Raw genomic sequence first — 16,717 nt, forward strand, 5'->3', positions numbered from 1 at the left:
TAAAAAATTGAATGTGTAAAATGTCGTTTGACCCCTTAAACTATTGAGTCAGTTGAATTGATCATATGAATGAATCTTTAGTAAATTGACCCTTAAACTATTTAAAATCAGCTTAACCTCTTACTGTTAGATTTAAGAAAATTTCATCTACTTTCCCGTTAGATTTGAAGGTAAATTCGTCATCTCATCTGTTGGACCAAGAATTATGAAGATTTTGGAAAGAAAAAAACACCGAGGGTTCTGGCTCATGTATTGCCTATGCTGCAGGTGGAGGAAAGTTTGAAATTAGACATCTAACAGTGGCAGATTATGGGATCTATGTGGTTTACCTGGCGGCCATGTCATGTCTGCGGTAGCTAAGCAACATATGTCAACCCTGCATATAAACGAGAGGCACGGGATAGCTTATGGCAACTTCACCTCTCCGATGTCCAGCCAAGAAGTGTGGTTCAAAACTGGTCATAGGCCCATTAAGCCTCATAAATTTTGTGAACTTTTATAATTAGCCAATTTTTTCTCTTGAATTTTTATAATTGACCAATTTCATTTTGAAATTTAATTTCAGCCGATTGCCTCTTTGAACTTTATAATGGGCCAATTTTTCCCATGAACTTTAATTTTATAATTGACAAGTTTCTAGTGATGAACTTATTGGGGTGAGTAATTATTTTTCGTATTTAAATTTGGAGCACGAATTGAAATAGGTGAACCGAGACGGTCACGTGAGTGAATCAAGTCATAAGGAAGATTAATGAAATGACATGACAACCCCAACATGTTGCTGAAAAAGTAAGACCATGGAGAAGATTCATAACATTGGAGATAAATTCAGACAAAAAATGCACAGGGACGGAGTGAGCTAGCGGAAGAAAAGAAAGAAGGAGAAAAAGATACGTTGCCATGTTAGGATAAAATTACCTTTTCGGCCATGACTTGTCAACATTTGGGCCTATTGACTATTTGACTACAAACTGGACTGTGCAAGTTCACCTCTTTACAAACTGTCCAAAACCAAAATCCCAAATAAATCTTGTCGCGCCAGTGGTCTTCTCGCAGACTCCGCCGCCGAACAAGCCGTTTGAATTCCCCAACAAGACAAAGATTCCAGTGTCCCAATCACTACAAAATGAGCGACCACAAGGTGGCAGCAGCACCGCCTGCACCTGATCACCCGCCACCACCATCTCACTCCGAAGACTACGCTCCGTACCCTAAGGTCGATCTCAACGACGTCGCTCCGCCTCCCCACTCTGAAACTTGGACCTCCGTCTCCATCGCCTCTGAAACGCCTCCGCTCCCGAAGTCGGAGGGCCCGCCGGTGCAGCCGCCTGTTCCGCCGCCGGTGGTTCACGCCGAGGCTCGCGCTCCGATCCCCGGCGACGCCGCCACCTCCATGCCGGCGGAGTCCAATCCCTACGTCGCCACTCCTGCGCCGCCTCCCCCCTCCTCCGTCAAGAGTGAGTAACCAACCAACACTTGTGTGTTCAATTCTTTGATAAGTTAGGGTTTTTGCTGTTGAAATGATGAATTTGTGAGTGTTATTGTGTCGTATTGTTTGTTGTGGGTATTAGAATCGATGGATTCAGTGAAAGATGCTCTCGGAAAATGGGGAAAGAAGGCTGCGGAGGCCACCAAGAAGGCCGAGGATCTTGCTGGCAACATGTGGCAACACTGTAAGTATTCAATTCTGGTTATTTTGAATGTGAATCCGCAATGACAATCGTCTTGTGCATGCTCTAGAATTCTGTATTAGCCGATGTAATTCATTGCCACGAGCAAATGTTATGCCTAGTATGCTGTTAATTGCGGTCTTTGTGTTGTTCCAACATGGTTAAGCAATTGCATGACATTTCTATGCGAAGCATTCCTGTTTGGTAGAAGGATTGGTGTCAATATTGCGTGTTGGGAGTTGGGAATCAGGAATGGGTTCAATATGTGTGCTTTTAGTTGGAGTGGTCTTTAGAGTTAGGATTTTGCCTCTGGATTGTTTTTTCTACCGACTTCATCATTGGCATTATCATCATGTACTGAATTCATAGTAAACTTTCCGCTGTTGTATTTGTGAGACATAATGCATGTACTGCTGCTTTCCTGAACTAGTGAAAACGGGACCCAGTTTTGCTGATGCCGCTGTGACAAGAATTGCTCAGAGCACAAAAGTACTTGCAGAAGGTGGTTATGAGAAGATCTTTCGACACAATTTTGAGACTGTCCCAGAGGAGCAACTTCTAAAGACATTTGCTTGCTACCTATCCACATCTGCTGGCCCAGTAATGGGAATTTTATATTTGTCATCAGCTAAGCTTGCATTTTGCAGTGACGATCCCCTTTCATACACAGTTGGTGACCGGACTGAATGGAGCTATTATAAGGTATATTGGATTACTTCTGTTTGCCTATGCTTTTGAACCAATTGTCACCTTTTTGGAGTTATGACTTAGGAGCCGTCTATGCTTCCAAATGGTGAGAGTGCAGTTTGAATTTCTCTCAGATTTTTAACTTTCATATTACATGATTTGATATTTATAAAATAGGGTAAGTTACCTAACCTCTTGAGGTTAGTGATATTATAGAAACTTCCGCTCAATTTTAGATGTTAGACTCTTCTCTTGTGTTTTGGTAGGTCTAAGACTCTGAAATAAAATTGACTGCTGAGACAGTTTGAATGCTGAGGTAGGTTTTAATTGAAAATAGAGGTTTCACTTCCATGGTGCGTTTAATCTGAAAGATAGGAGGGATCAGCTTTTTTCGTAAATCTCTAAGGGAGATTAATTTAATTTCTCAAAGTAAGAGGGAGGTTTCTGTAATTCCACTTAACCTCAGGGATAGGTTAGTGCTTGTGTAACTTTGACCTTGTGAGCAATATATCCCTTTGTTAATTTTTTACCCCCAACCTATAGGTGTCAAAACATTTCAGTTGTTGGTTTTACCTGAAAAGGAAATCACGTTTCATGAGGTAAGAAGGATATACACAACCTTTGACCATGACAACCTAAATCCTGAGTTAGGTAACTCAACCTTGTGTTGGTTTGTATGAACACTTAATAAAAAGAAACACGCTATTTGTAAGATGTCACTTTACATTAATTTGTCTTTCTCTGTTCTGAGACTAATCTTTGCTAAAATGGTTTTACTTATTATGTCTATCACAATACATATGGTCAGGTTGTATACTACTATCATTTCCTTATGATAATTTCTGGTCATTAAAAGCCTGATTGCATTTATTCTTTTGGAAACTATTAGTGGGTTGGTATTGAATGATTCTTTTTAGATACGTAGCTATTGTTTGAAGGTTTTGGTGTGGTGCTGACTTTAATGGGTCAATCTCGACAAGGGATACAAATATTTGAACTTGGTATTATAGGAACTCTAACTTTAATGGGTCAATCTCGGCGAGGGATACAAATATTTGAACTTGGTATTATAGGAACTCTAACTTTAGTTTGGGAGTATGATATGTTGGTTGATCTTTATTTTTTATATACATTGACAATTTAGTCGTGAGGTACCTAGTTATATTTTGATAGACTTGAAAGCAGAATTGTTTGACATGACAAGGCTGTCATTAAGAATGATGTGACAAAGAAAGCAATAGGAAGAATACAACTAAAATGATCCTTCCTTTAGGTTATACTCGAGTGATATTAGTAGGTGGAAAGGCTTAAGACTTCAATGATTGTTCCCTTCCTCAACGTTGAACAGAGGATGAAAGGATTTATATTTTAATTGAAATTTGAAAGTGTTGGCCAAGCAAGGTAATGGGTAAATAGAAGATCTTGAAAATCTTGTATTGAGAACGATCCTATGTTTTGATTTCTTCCCTTTAGTCGTCTAATTGCTGCTGAACCCATGCTTGTTTTGTAACAACCAAATCCTGGTTATTGTCGTTAATGTAGATGATGCACTTTGACAATCCTTTTAAGAGAGGTCTATTTTTTTGACTCAAATCTTTTTCCAAATATACTTTTAACAAGCCAGCTATTTCTTTGACATTTTTTTTTTGCATGTCCATGTCCTATCTATATATCATTATAAAGCCAAACCGTCTGATTGGTGAAGCATTTTAAATACGTAAAATGCCGTGGTTTCATATTTAAGGGTTACAACTTACAAGTAGTGAAACCGAAACTCTATATTTTATTATTTATTCATCATTTTAAAGACTATTATGATCCCAATAATTGCTCTATTTTTTTTCTTTCATCCGGTTAGTTGTCAGTAGTTGAGTTACTGTTGATATGTTAAAATGTCTTTGTTAGCTATCAACATAATATGGTTTGATTCCTTGTCATATGTAGGTGATTATTCCATTACATCAGCTGAAGGCAGTCAATCCATCAACGAGCAAAGTGAAAGCAGCTGAAAAGTACATCCAGGTCGTCTCTGTTGACAACCATGAGTTTTGGTTCATGAGCTTTGTGCACTACGATAGTGCTGTGAAACATCTTCAAGAAGCGCTGCAGCCGCATCCTCATCCCCACAGCGTATGAGTGTAAGCAAGAGGAAATCATGTATGGAGATGAATTATCCTTCGGAATATGGAATCCATGAGCTATAATGTGGATGGTGTATGTATTTTTGTTCGGTTCGTGGAATTGCTGTGCTATATTTCTTGTCGGAAACCACAGATTGCAACTTTTCTTTTCCGTTGTAGCGATTTATGGTATTTGGGACGTCGGAGGTTTAGTGGAGTCTATATTTGTTGTAAATGACATTTGTGATTATATACATGATATTTTCAGACTATTACTTTGTTGTGAATATGGTATCAATCAATGAGAAAACTTGCATATTCTGAATGTGAGCAATTTTGTTTTCTATAAAATTACTAAGTGAGGAAGAAGATTGCTACTTAGTACTACGGTTTAGTGGTATTATTTTTCACTTATAAGTGATGGCTAAGGTTCGAAACGAGAATTTGAATTACATTATTACTAATTAATTATGAGGTTAAGGTTACCATTTTTCTTTTGGTGCAGATAATATCATTTGTTTAAATAAAGAGTATAGATTAGAATATAGGGCCTAGTCTGGTCTCTGGTCCGTTACGTCGATTTTTCCAAAAACTACATCATGTATTGACCCAGGCCTAGTCCTGCACCTGCAAGACATACACTTAGACTTGGGGTCAAGCTCTAGCCCATAGCTTGGTCAGAAAGAATTTAAGGATGGACCAATGTAGCTAGTAGGGGTCCATCATTTGCCCAACCAGAGGACTTTCATGGTGCGGCTACATCATCACTGTGACGTTTTATGTCAAAGATATAATACCACATGTAAGTTTCTGCTTACATGGTGTTGTATCATTGGCATGGATCACACAGTGATAGAGAACCTATATCATATAAGTTGCTCACCAATATAAAAACTTACCTACTATGGTTTACAATTTACATAACCTAGTATATTCTTTTTTGAGTAATGCTATAATTATCATCTATTTGTATCATATCTTTAATAGAAATAGACTCTACCAACATATTGGGAGATAATACAAATACAGAAATTAGTAATACTAATTGGAGATCAAATAATCAGACAGGAAAATGATTTAACCTCATACACACCCCTCTAATTTCGTAACAGTTAGATTAACAATTAAAAAAAATTAACCGTCAAGAATATCAGAAGATACGCTCAAAGTAAAAAAAAGGCGTGTTGACATCACTACCCATAAGTATTATCTTTCCAAAATTGCATAAACTGCTCTGATTCTCTGAAGACAGGCATTGTAGAATTGTGGTTATGGAATGAGCAACCACAATTGAGGCCTTTAGAAATGCACAGGAAAACAACAGGCTTGTAATTTAAGGGGTTATCATTATTTATCTTTACCATGTTCAAATTTCAGTTCGCATCTTTGGGGAAGAAATGTGTATATAGCCTGTTACATGTAGGTGCGATTCAATTTAGATAATGTGTATGTAAGCTACATTATTATTGATCACTTAAAAAGTTGCTTCTATTATGCTTTTAGAATAATTAACTATAAAATAAAGCAATTAGGTGTTTGGTAAACTATATTTTGCAAAATTATACTAGTATGAATAGCAATGTAAAAGCATAATAGAAGCAGAGATGAGTATAGGGGTTATAGCGACAACGACAATGGCAACAATGGTGGTGGTGATAGTGGCAAAGGCAACACCAAACAACGCCCAAGTTTGGTGTTCTCCAAGAAATCAAGAACTTACTTGATTGAAAATGTCACATCCCAGCCCGAGCCCCCACCACATCTCGAGCTCGACTCCACCATAGCACGATATTGTCCGCTTTGGGCCTCGACCACCCCCTTACGATTTTGTTTCTGGGAACTCACACGAGAACTTCCCAGTGGGTCACCCATCATGGGATTGCTCTCGCGCGAACTCGCTTAACTTCGAAGTTCCTATGGAACCCGAAGCCAGTGAGCTCCCAAAATGCCTCGTGCTAGGTAGAGATGAGAATATACATATAGGGCTTAGAGATCTCGCGCGAACTCGCTTAACTTCAGAGTTCTGATGGAACCCGAAGCCAGTGAGCTCCCAAAAGGCCTCGTGCTAGGTAGAGATGTGAATATATATATAAGGCTTAGAGGATCCACACCCCTGGACGATGTGGGATCTTACAGAAAATATAAGTCATTTCTTAAGGTAAAAAGGAACCTTATAAAACTCATTTTTCGGTTGCACCTGAATAATTTCTAGTCGTTAATTCATGCACAATCTCATAATTGAGCATACATGTATCAACAATCAGGAATCAATAATGCGTGGATGCGCACTTTAGTTATTGGAAAATTATCCTTCTTTTACCACAAACAAAAATACGTACAATGATGTTACTCATCTATATTTTTAACCGATATAAACAGATAAGGTGAACTGCCAATTTAGTCCCTGAATTATCACCTCAGTGAAAATTAGGTCCCTAAACTATTTTTCAGAAAAATTAGTCCTTGAATTGTAAAAATCTGCGAATTCCGTCCCTAATATTATATTCGAAGCTACTATATTTCAATTTTCCATCAATTTAAGTCATATTACTTGCATGTGATACACATTGGAGGGCAAATTGGTAGTTTTTCATAAAGAAATAGTGTATGGAGTTAACTTTGGAGGGTAAATTGGTAGTTTTACATAAGAAATATTGTAAGTTAACTTTGGTGGGTAAATTAGATGTTAGATTCACAACCTATATGAAATGTTAAGTAGATTCACAACCTATATGAAATGTTAAGTAGATTCACAACCTATATGAAATGTTAAGGGTTTATAGGCGAGAAAATGATGGTATTGCACTCTAAAGTATGTCAAGTGACTTAAGTTGACGAAAAATTGGATAAAATGACTTTGAATATAATAATAGGGATGAAATTAGCAATTTTTAATTATTTTAGGGACTTATTTTGCCAAAAAAATAATTCAAGAATCTAATTTTCACTGATGTGATAGTTCAAGAACTAAATCCGCACTTCATCCGAACAAATATATTAGTTGTAATGTCAGTCCCATTTGTATTTTGTGATCAGATGGATAGAGAGGCACAGAGATAGAGAGGCCACCTGTTTAGAATAAAGCAGCAGCAACACGGGCTTACATAATTTTTCCAACACCTTCAATCCTCCACTCCACTAATTACGTAACTATTAATTTCTTTTCCATATATCTTCGCCATTACCATTACCACTCCACTAATTGTGTTGTAAATAAAAGATATATATTATTAGTGTTTTGTCGAGGATGTGATTTTATGTTCCAAATCATTTATTTTTTAGATACAACTTCAAAGATATTTCAATATATAGACAATTCTTCTACGTTCCAATGAATAACATTTGTAGACACAATATCTACGACTTATATATCAACAGTCATATCCATCACATATTGACAATTTTAAGTTCGTAGTATCAACAATACCAATGAGATTGCCCACATTCAAAAAAATGCCATACTTATTGGTCAACTAAACTAAGGCCATCTCCAACCGATGGCTGGCCAGATGGCTCGTTTTAGCCCTCTGGCCCTCCAAGATTCTCCAAGATATTAATATTTTAATGAACAGTACAGGGCCATATTTGCCTCCGTCTCCAACCGAGGGCCAGAGGGCCAGAGGGCTCGTTTTAGCCCTGTAAAAAAAAACCGTCTCCAACCGAGGGCCAAAGGGCCATAGGGCCAAACATAATTTATTATTTAAAAACTACAACTTAATTTTATTTAAAAATCATGTTGGTTAGTGTTGTATAATTTTTATGTCGGTTAATGTTATTTAATGTTGTTTCATATTGTTTAATGTTGTTTCATGTTACTTAATTTAATTTAATGTTGTATAATGGCTTAGGAAGTTATAGGAAAAAATTAGAATTTAAAAAAAATATGAAACGAATTTTGTGAAATAGAAGTTATAGGAAAAAATGGAATTTAAAAAAAAAATATGAAACAAATTTTGTAAAATAGAAGTTATATGAAAAAAATATGAACCAAATTTTGTAAAATATAAGTTATAGGAAAAAAATAGAATTAAAAAAAAATTGAAACAAATTTTGTAAAATAGAAGTTATAGGAAGTTATAGAAAAAAAAAGAAAAAAAAAGGTTTAAATTCATAAAAAAAAAGGTTTAAATTCATAAAAAAAAAAAAGGATTTACAACGGCTAGTGGCGCTAGCCGTTGGAAGTTTGAATTCAAAATGTTATTTCTGTCGGTTGTAACCGACAGAAATAAGAAACATTAAAAAAAAAAATAGCCAGCCCGGGGCTGGCTGGCTGGCCGAAAGCAGCCAGCCCTCCAGCCCTCCAGCCCTCTCCGATCCCGTGGGGCCCTCCCAGATTCCCGAGCCCTCTGGCCTAGCCCTCGGTTGGAGACGGTTTTAGGGCTATTTTCGGCCCTCTGGCCCTCTGGACCCTTCGGTTGGAGATGGCCTAACGATGTATATCTTATTTGAAGGTACATATATGTATATATTTGAAGTATTATTCTTCAAGATCGTTCAATATATATATGCTATATTGTGACTCTGATCTAATGATTATGCTGGCTCTTGAGGATGGTGATGCCGTAAATGATGCATACATAGATGGTACTCTCTTTAGTTAAGTACTACAAACTGGAGCCACTTAGTATTACGGTTGATAGTATTCCTCTTAGAAGTGAGAGATCTTAGGTTTGAGTCTCGTAGATGAAAAATTTAATACTAAATTAGGCTGCCCATTGTGTGACTTAGCTGAATTCCCCTTCCTCCTAATGTAAAAACATCGAAGAACTCAAAAAAAAAAAAAAAAAAAAAAAAAAGTACTACAAACTGGAAGAGAGTAGTTTGCATTGTAAACTGTCAAGAAATTGACCAATTATTTAAGAAGATCAAGTGCTAGCTACGATAATCGAAATTTACAGTAATATAGGACGTGTAAAATATTGTTTCTGTAACTCTCCTATAGGATGTGTAATTTTTGTAGAGGGACGAGCGGGAGTTTTCTAAGTGTAATGGTCTTCACTCTTTTGAAGGAGGGTAAGTGCCTCGCATGCGACCATTGTAGCGAATGTACTTGTTCAGTTGTTCATGCAACTTAATTTCATCGACCAGATTCTTGGTTAGCGTGAACAAATCAATTAGGAACTTGAGATTGAATTGCTAAAATTAATCAGAGAAAACATAAAATACATGTTAAGATAATCATCCATCCATCAATCATATATATCATAGCCTCTGAGGCTTTCCACGAGCATCCATTAATATTGTTCCATGCGAAACGATTAACCCTTTCTTCTATTTGGTAAAGAAATAGTTATTTTTCCTCTTAAAGTAAAAACCAAAAAATTTATGTATCATTTCCTCAAATTTTATTTTTATCAATGTGGGTGGGGGTATTTAAACTACATATTTCTTCTCACAATGTGAAGAAAATTATCAATAGACCAATAATTAGTTGATGCTTATTTATTCAATTGATTAACATCGTACGGGTGTAGTGCAAGACTTGTAAAAATGAAACCCCTTTTTTCTAGGTTACTAGCGAAGAGGATTTTGATCATTATTAATTGAGACAAATTAAGAGTATGAAAATCCTCTTAGTACAAACGATTTTTTACACTATTCACTGTTTCACACATAAGAATTAATATTATCTTCTCACAAATAAATAAATTTATTCAACATTCATGACTAGAGAAAAAAAGAATGAGATTATAACACTACGTGTAAACGATAAGCTAAATAAAACAACAAGCATACACGACCAACTAGAACAAAAATGTGGTCCACTACGCGTGTTATAGTAATGAAGACTTACATACACACCACGTCGCAGCATACTACATCATGTTGCCGTTACATGCTTAGAATTAATTTTTCGAAAATAGGAAAGCACCAAAAGAATTTCCTTTTCTTTTTCAAAAAGAAAGTAGATAAATTAAAACAAATGCAGTTGATGAGATCACATGTGTCCGGTAAGCTCAAAAATAGGTGAAATTTTATCATCTTGTTTCAGTTTTGAGATGGAAGTGTCCACAGACTAATGCAATATGAAGGTTGAGCCAAAATTAATCTGAGAGATAGAGAGAGGGTCAAGCTATAAGATAAGGCGGTGATCATGGAAGAAAATAAGGATAAGATTGACAAATGTGGATGAACTTCCAAAAACCCAAAACGCAGAAAGTAATCCAGAATAATAAATTAAATTAATAAACAAAACAAAGTGAGAGCAGTTTTCAGCTTTGCTTTGCATGCTTATTACACGTTTCGATTGGAGTTTATGAAATTCTATGGGTCTTTAATCATGTGATTAATGGGAACTAACTAATTAATTAATTAATTAATCAGAACCCAGTTTAGTTTAAATTATCATAAGCTTTCCCTCTTCTATTGGTTTTCTCCATTTTTCTATTTTTACTCAAAATAGAAAAACTGCCCTAAAACGCAATTCCAGTTGAAAGAAACAGCATTCCAGTTTTGGGTTTTTAGGGCAAATGTTATATCTCAGTGAGAACATGCTCTACTGAGTAAAACATGTCAGAAAAAGTTAATGTGGTCTTAATCAGTATATATGTTAACTAATTAGCACAAAATCCAGATGTTAATCACACAAATTAATTAGAAGAAGGAAATTTAGATGAAAACCTATTTTTGTTGAAATCGAGTGATGAAACCCTTTTTTGTTGAAACCAAGGGATGAAACCCTATCTAATTAACTAAGCTTAGCAAGTTAATTAAATCATCATTAATTAACACTAAATTAAGAAAAATCATCATTGTACTTGCATGATCATGAGTTAAGGGTGCTAAAGCTAAAGATTAATCATAACACGAACATAATTTGATTAATTAACTGGGTAATTAGAACACTGCAACATTTCTTTCTTGCTGAGCTAGCTACTTAGCTAAGTAGGCATTAAATCAAATAAAATATGGTTAATTAGGGCACTAATTTCTTACCAAGAGTGTGCTTGTTGTTGTGCATCCAAACCTTGAACACATGGCGCTTCACTCCAGTCTCTCCGCAAAACTCCTCAATCGCCGCCTCGTCGTGTTTCTGAATCCTCCACCCAACTTTCTCCGCAAACTCCAACATCTTCTCCTTCTGCTCCTGCGTGAACTTTGTCCGGTGTCTCTTCTTACTCATCCCAAATCCTCCTCCGCCTCCACCGCCACTCGAACTTGGATTCGACACGTCCTCTCCCTCTTCCCTACTATGAGACCCTCCGCGGCCTCCGATGGATGCCGCAGGCAAGGCTAGTGTAGGCCTTGCGTGCGGCGAGGTGATCAGGTAGCCAGAAGGCGGCGGCGGTGGGCGACAGTAGACTGAGGAGAATTGATGCTGATGGTGGTGGTGGAGGGCCCCACCGGCACCCTGGTGGTGATGAATTAACTCGCCCTCGGACTCCTTGCGATGGAAGTTGCGGTGGCAGTTGCAGGCGGCACATTTTAGGGCGTCGATGGTGCCCTCATCCCCCGCAGAGAGAAACTCGCCACAGCCGTCGAGGGCGTGACCGCCGATGGTAACGGCGTGGTTCTTGAGGCATTCCCTGTACCGGACCATGGTGGCTAGGGTAGTGGTGGTGGTGGAATTGGGTGCTGCGGCAGTCCCCCTTTTTCGAGCACTGGAGACGGTCTCCTCGCCGGCGGGCCCCATTTTGGGCCTGGAACTCTCTGCAACAGAGGCGTAACCCGGTGGCGCCGCCTGCATCTCCATCTCCTCGTCTTGCTCTTCGTGCTCATCAAATTCCATTCTCTCTCTCTCCCTCTCTCTCTCTCTGAATTTTTAAGGAGAAGTGAAGATCTACATGGTTGCTGGTGAACCCAATGAACTAATAAAGATGACGATCATCACCAACAATAAAGCTTCCTCAACCGGAGACAGACAAATGTAAATGACTACTGCTAAATGTTGGTTTGTATTACATCCAAGTGTTATGTATTACAGAATAGTAATTAATATTATTAATTTTTTTTTATTTCAAATAACTGTTAATTTTCTTTTACTTTTTTTGTTATCTTGTCATGGGTACTTTTTTCTGGAGAAGAAGATAAGAGGCTGGAGAATGTGGCCATCAATTCCCCAGTCCTCCTCCAAACATTTCCCTTTCATTTACATTTTTTTTTTCTGTTTACAAACGATGGAAGAATATATTAAATTTATTTAAATTATGAAAACTGAGTTGAGTTAGATGCAGAGAAAACACATTACTTTAGTCAACTTGACAAAACTTAAGTTTGCCTCCTTCATTTACTTTTAGTTACTTTCGTTTGATTATTATATGTAAGAATCAGACATCCTGTTTGGGCAAAGATTTCTCTGCAGAAGGTCTCTGGCCCTCAACAAAGCTCCCCAAGGGATTGGCACTTCGGATGCGTATGTTTGGTAGTCGGGCTCTTGCTTGTCTTGTGTGCCGCAATAAGAGCTTGAAGTTAATTCTGAAATGTGCCTTTGTGGGGCTTTAGGTGTAGGCCTTGAGGCTCGCAATCAAAAATAACTAAATGCTTAGGTGTGCCACTGCTATCTCAGTATAGTAGATGTAGAACAAGTATGTTTTAAGTTGATTATTTGCGCCCCAAGTTACTCAAACTTCTTGTTATCAAAGGAATGTCGCAGATGGGTTAAGTCTGCATTAAGTTGTTTTTCTTGCCTTGTGACGAAAGACTTTTAGTTCATGATCTTGTATGTTCGAATGGAGGGAGTCCAGAGCCCTTTAAGTCATTTGTTTGGTTCCAAGTTATTCTTAATGAAAACAGATATATTAAGTCAACCAGATCCAGATGCAAATGGGACTCTTAAAGTAGAAAATATGTGGAAATCACTTGAATACATGCTGAAGAGTGCATTAAGCAATAGATCTACTAATTTATAGGACAAACAAAGAGACTCGGGCAAGATTTCACCTTATCTGGCAAGGTTGAACCTCTTGCAACCACTTCTCTTTAAGTTTACAGGGATTGTATGCTAAAAGGGATGGATGGTAAACAAGTTTACATGAGGGAATCGATAGTACAACACTGGGGAAGTAGCAGAGCTTTTATACTAGACAAAGATAGCTTTTTCTAAGGAAACTATTGCTAAAATGACTGAATTTGGGTGGGTTTCAGCTTTTTGGTTGCAAATATGGCTTGAGAGTAGAATTTGTATGTTTGTTTGTTTGATTGGTTGAGTGTCTTTATCTCCGTTGTTAACTAAACCTTTGCACTAACCCATAATTTCCAATGTTAACTAACTGCTTACTATATAACCTCCACTTAAACCTCTCGGTCAAATTACCTTAGCAATTCCAATCCTCTCGGTCAAATTATCTTGCTCTCTGTTCTTTCTTGCTTCCTGACTTCAATTCATCCCCATTTTCTTCAAAATCAACCAATGGCCCCCCCAAAACTATTCGTCCTGTATATGAATCCCGTGATGGCATTGTCAACATGTGTCGCCTCCTTAATGGCCTTCATCGGCCTTGGGTTGGCCTGAATACTTTAATTTTCTTCGAAAAGGGATGGGGTACACCCTTTGGGACCTGCTTGGACTTCAAGGGTCCCAATTCCCGTGGAGAACAACATGCCCAAGGCCAATTGGTTCACCCTCAATCTGTATTAGGCCGAAGCTAGCATCTCATCCTCTAAGTGGTCTACCCATCGAAGAAGCTTCTCTCTGATGAAGGATAAAGCCTGGGCACAATGGGTAAATGAGCTCGAACCCATTTTCAAGAAGAAGTGGATGAATAATGGGATCTACGAGCTCATCATGCTCTCAAAGGTCATGGTCGTCGCCAAGCCCAACATTTTGACTACATCTCTTCTGTTCTGGACCCCAACCCTTCTCGACATGGCTCAAGTCTTTGGGTTAAAGCCCTCAAGCAGAGTCGTGGATATTACCCATGACTGGTCTTCTTCTTCTTGCCCGATTACTGAAGCCTCAGACTTCTCTGACTCTATCATCAGATTGGGGTATGATTTTTCAACCTTCAAGAGCTATGGGACCTCATTCAAAGGTTTCATCCCATTTGCCAAGAATGCCTTCAGCCCCTCTTCTGCCATCACAAATAGGGATTAAGAGCACATGTACTTCCTCTTGTACTGGCTCAATAAGCATATCTTCCCCAACAAATCCAAGGGAGTAAAACTGGAGTAGGTTTCCTTGGTGGAGACCTTGCATTCATTTGACGATGTGGCTACAGGGCCATTTCTTCTTGTCCATCTTTATCACATTTTCTTCGAGATGACAAGGCATGAACCTTTCGAAACTAACCTCAACGGGCCAACTTAGATGGTCGAGTTATGGTTGTAATGGTACTTCCTTGAACTTTGGGCACATAACCTCGAGTTTCCCGAAGGAGTGGCTCTTTCCCGTATTCTGGCCGAGGCATCACCAACCAATCACTCCACATTCTCATTCCTTTACTTTTTCAGAGTCTGCTGAACTCGGGGCAGATTTGAAGTGGGGAGCTTCAGTACTCAGAAGGTATCCCAGGTTCTCAGACCAAGCCTTCCAATATGCTTTTAGGGAAGATGCCAGCCAACTTTGCAAGGAGAAATTTATCAACTAGCTCCAGCAAAGAAACTTGGCTTAGGAAGTATATAGCGACCGTGGTTATGAACGCGGGCTAGAAGTCTACCACCCGAACTTCTATGGTAGGTAACTAGGTTTTAGGTAAGCCATTTCAATGCCTTTTTTTTTTTACTTCATGCACTATGGAACTTCTTACCGCCTCCGCTCTCCCTAAGAAGTCACTTTTTGGGTAGCCCGACATAGCCTAGAAGTAATGAGCAAGGTTGCCCGAAAGCCTATGATGCTAAATTTTGAATGCACTCTTTATTTCTCTACTTGGTGGGAGACCAAGTGGGCCAAAAAGTATGGAGAGGATCTCAGGGAATCTCATGACCGTCTCTTTGGGTAGCTTTTAATCAAATCCTATCCTAAGCCGAGTGAGCTTGAAAGTTGGAAGGAGATGGTGCACCAAAAGAACCAGGTTCTTCTTATAGGTACTTTTTATTCTCATAACTTGTATTTTATGATATTTTATAATCTGTATACCATTGACCCTTCTTTTGCTCACTTTGAACTTGCAGCCTAAGGCAACATTGAAATAGTGGATGTCGGGCTAGAAGAAGAGGCTGTAGACACGTATGTCCTCCAAGAGGCTACGGTCGAGGCTACGAGGTAAGGCGATGGGTCTAGTTACGCAGCGGGAGAGGCTAAGGATATTTTTGAATTATTTAGAGACTCTGAAGGTGAGGCCGAGCCCAAAGTGGAGACTCGAGCACGCTGCTGAGCAAGGGCAACCGTGGTGTAAACTTTAAAATCTGAGCCCGAAGAAGAGCCTGAGCTCCAGTATGTCTTACCTATCCCATGGGCAACCCCAACCAATAAGAGGACAAGGGCTCATGCCTCCAAAGCTTCCAAAGCTCATTCTGTCTTTACTGCCTCTTTAGTCGAGGCGGGCAGAAAGAAGCATAAGGCTTCTAGTAAGTGATCTTTCTTTTTCTTAACTGCCATTTCACTTCATCTTGGAATACAAATTGACAATTCTTTTTTTTTTTTGGGTAAATTACAAAAAACTACCTCAACTATTGGGGTCACGACAGTTTCATACCTCATCTTTTAAAATTGACAATGTCATACCGCATCTTACGAATTTGTGACAATGTCATACCTCCGTCAAATTTTCTGTTAGTTTTTCTGTTAAGTGCTGACGTTAGGGGTGGGTTCGATATAAATCGGTTCGGTTCAGTTTTTTTCGATTTTTTTCGGTTCGGTTTCGGTTTTTTGTTTTTTGTTTTTTGTTTTTTTTTTAAAAATATGAAAAACATTGAAATTTTAAATTTTAACATATCCAACACAATCATAACATAAGCATTCTAACTAGAATCAAAGACAATGAAAATAAACATTTAAAGTTGAACTAAAATTATCAATCAAGTCTTCCAAAGTCCAAACTAACAACCTTACAACACAAAAATTGTACAAATGACTTAGAAAAGTTAAATTGTATGATGTTGTTCAAAGATCAGGGTTGTTTGCTTGTAACTGTATGTTGACAACTTGATTAGTAAAAGTAATGCGTTGGTGGATTTATTTAGTGTGTGTTGGATTCTTTTCCATCAGAAATTACCCAAGTAATCTACCCGAAATAAATGTTTATGGATTCTGTTACATGTTATATGAGAGTAGATTTGGAAAAGAAAGCTGGGGCAGAAGTAGACAGTGCTATGGAGATGGATGTAGGTACTTCAGGAGGAGGTTTGGTTCCGGAACCTTAT

At 38.1% G+C, this 16,717-nt stretch overlaps 2 protein-coding genes across 2 annotated transcripts; one reads left to right on the top strand and one right to left on the bottom strand.

The window, feature by feature from the left end:
- The first annotated feature begins 769 nt into the window (after positions 1-769).
- LOC114826597 (GEM-like protein 1) lies at positions 770-4,749 on the top strand. Its single transcript, XM_029107187.2, has 4 exons — positions 770-1,457; positions 1,572-1,673; positions 2,101-2,372; positions 4,302-4,749. The coding sequence occupies exons 1-4, from the start codon at positions 1,127-1,129 to the stop codon at positions 4,491-4,493; spliced, it is 897 nt and encodes a 298-aa protein (XP_028963020.2). The 5' UTR covers positions 770-1,126; the 3' UTR covers positions 4,494-4,749.
- A 5,473-nt stretch (positions 4,750-10,222) lies between these two features.
- Positions 10,223-12,538, bottom strand: LOC103441646 (zinc-finger homeodomain protein 2-like). Its single transcript, XM_029107188.2, has 2 exons — positions 11,414-12,538; positions 10,223-10,526 (listed from the first exon to the last, which is right to left on the bottom strand). Exons 1-2 carry the CDS (start codon positions 12,204-12,206, stop codon positions 10,522-10,524), a joined length of 798 nt encoding a protein of 265 aa, XP_028963021.2. The 5' UTR covers positions 12,207-12,538; the 3' UTR covers positions 10,223-10,521.
- Positions 12,539-16,717: the final 4,179 nt, after the last annotated feature.

Source organism: Malus domestica, chromosome 08, assembly GCF_042453785.1.
Source record: "Malus domestica chromosome 08, GDT2T_hap1".
NCBI classification, from domain to species: domain Eukaryota; kingdom Viridiplantae; phylum Streptophyta; class Magnoliopsida; order Rosales; family Rosaceae; genus Malus; species Malus domestica.

Bases quoted from the DNA above. Each gene is read 5' to 3' on its own strand.
- LOC103441646 (XM_029107188.2), bottom strand. From the start codon at position 12,206: ATGGAATTTGATGAGCACGAAGAGCAAGACGAGGAGATGGAGATGCAG.
- LOC114826597 (XM_029107187.2), top strand. From the start codon at position 1,127: ATGAGCGACCACAAGGTGGCAGCAGCACCGCCTGCACCTGATCACCCG. The intron at 1,674-2,100 runs GTAAGTATTCAA...TTCCTGAACTAG, and splicing joins TGGCAACATGTGGCAACACT to TGAAAACGGGACCCAGTTTT. The intron at 2,373-4,301 runs GTATATTGGATT...TGTCATATGTAG, and splicing joins CTGAATGGAGCTATTATAAG to GTGATTATTCCATTACATCA.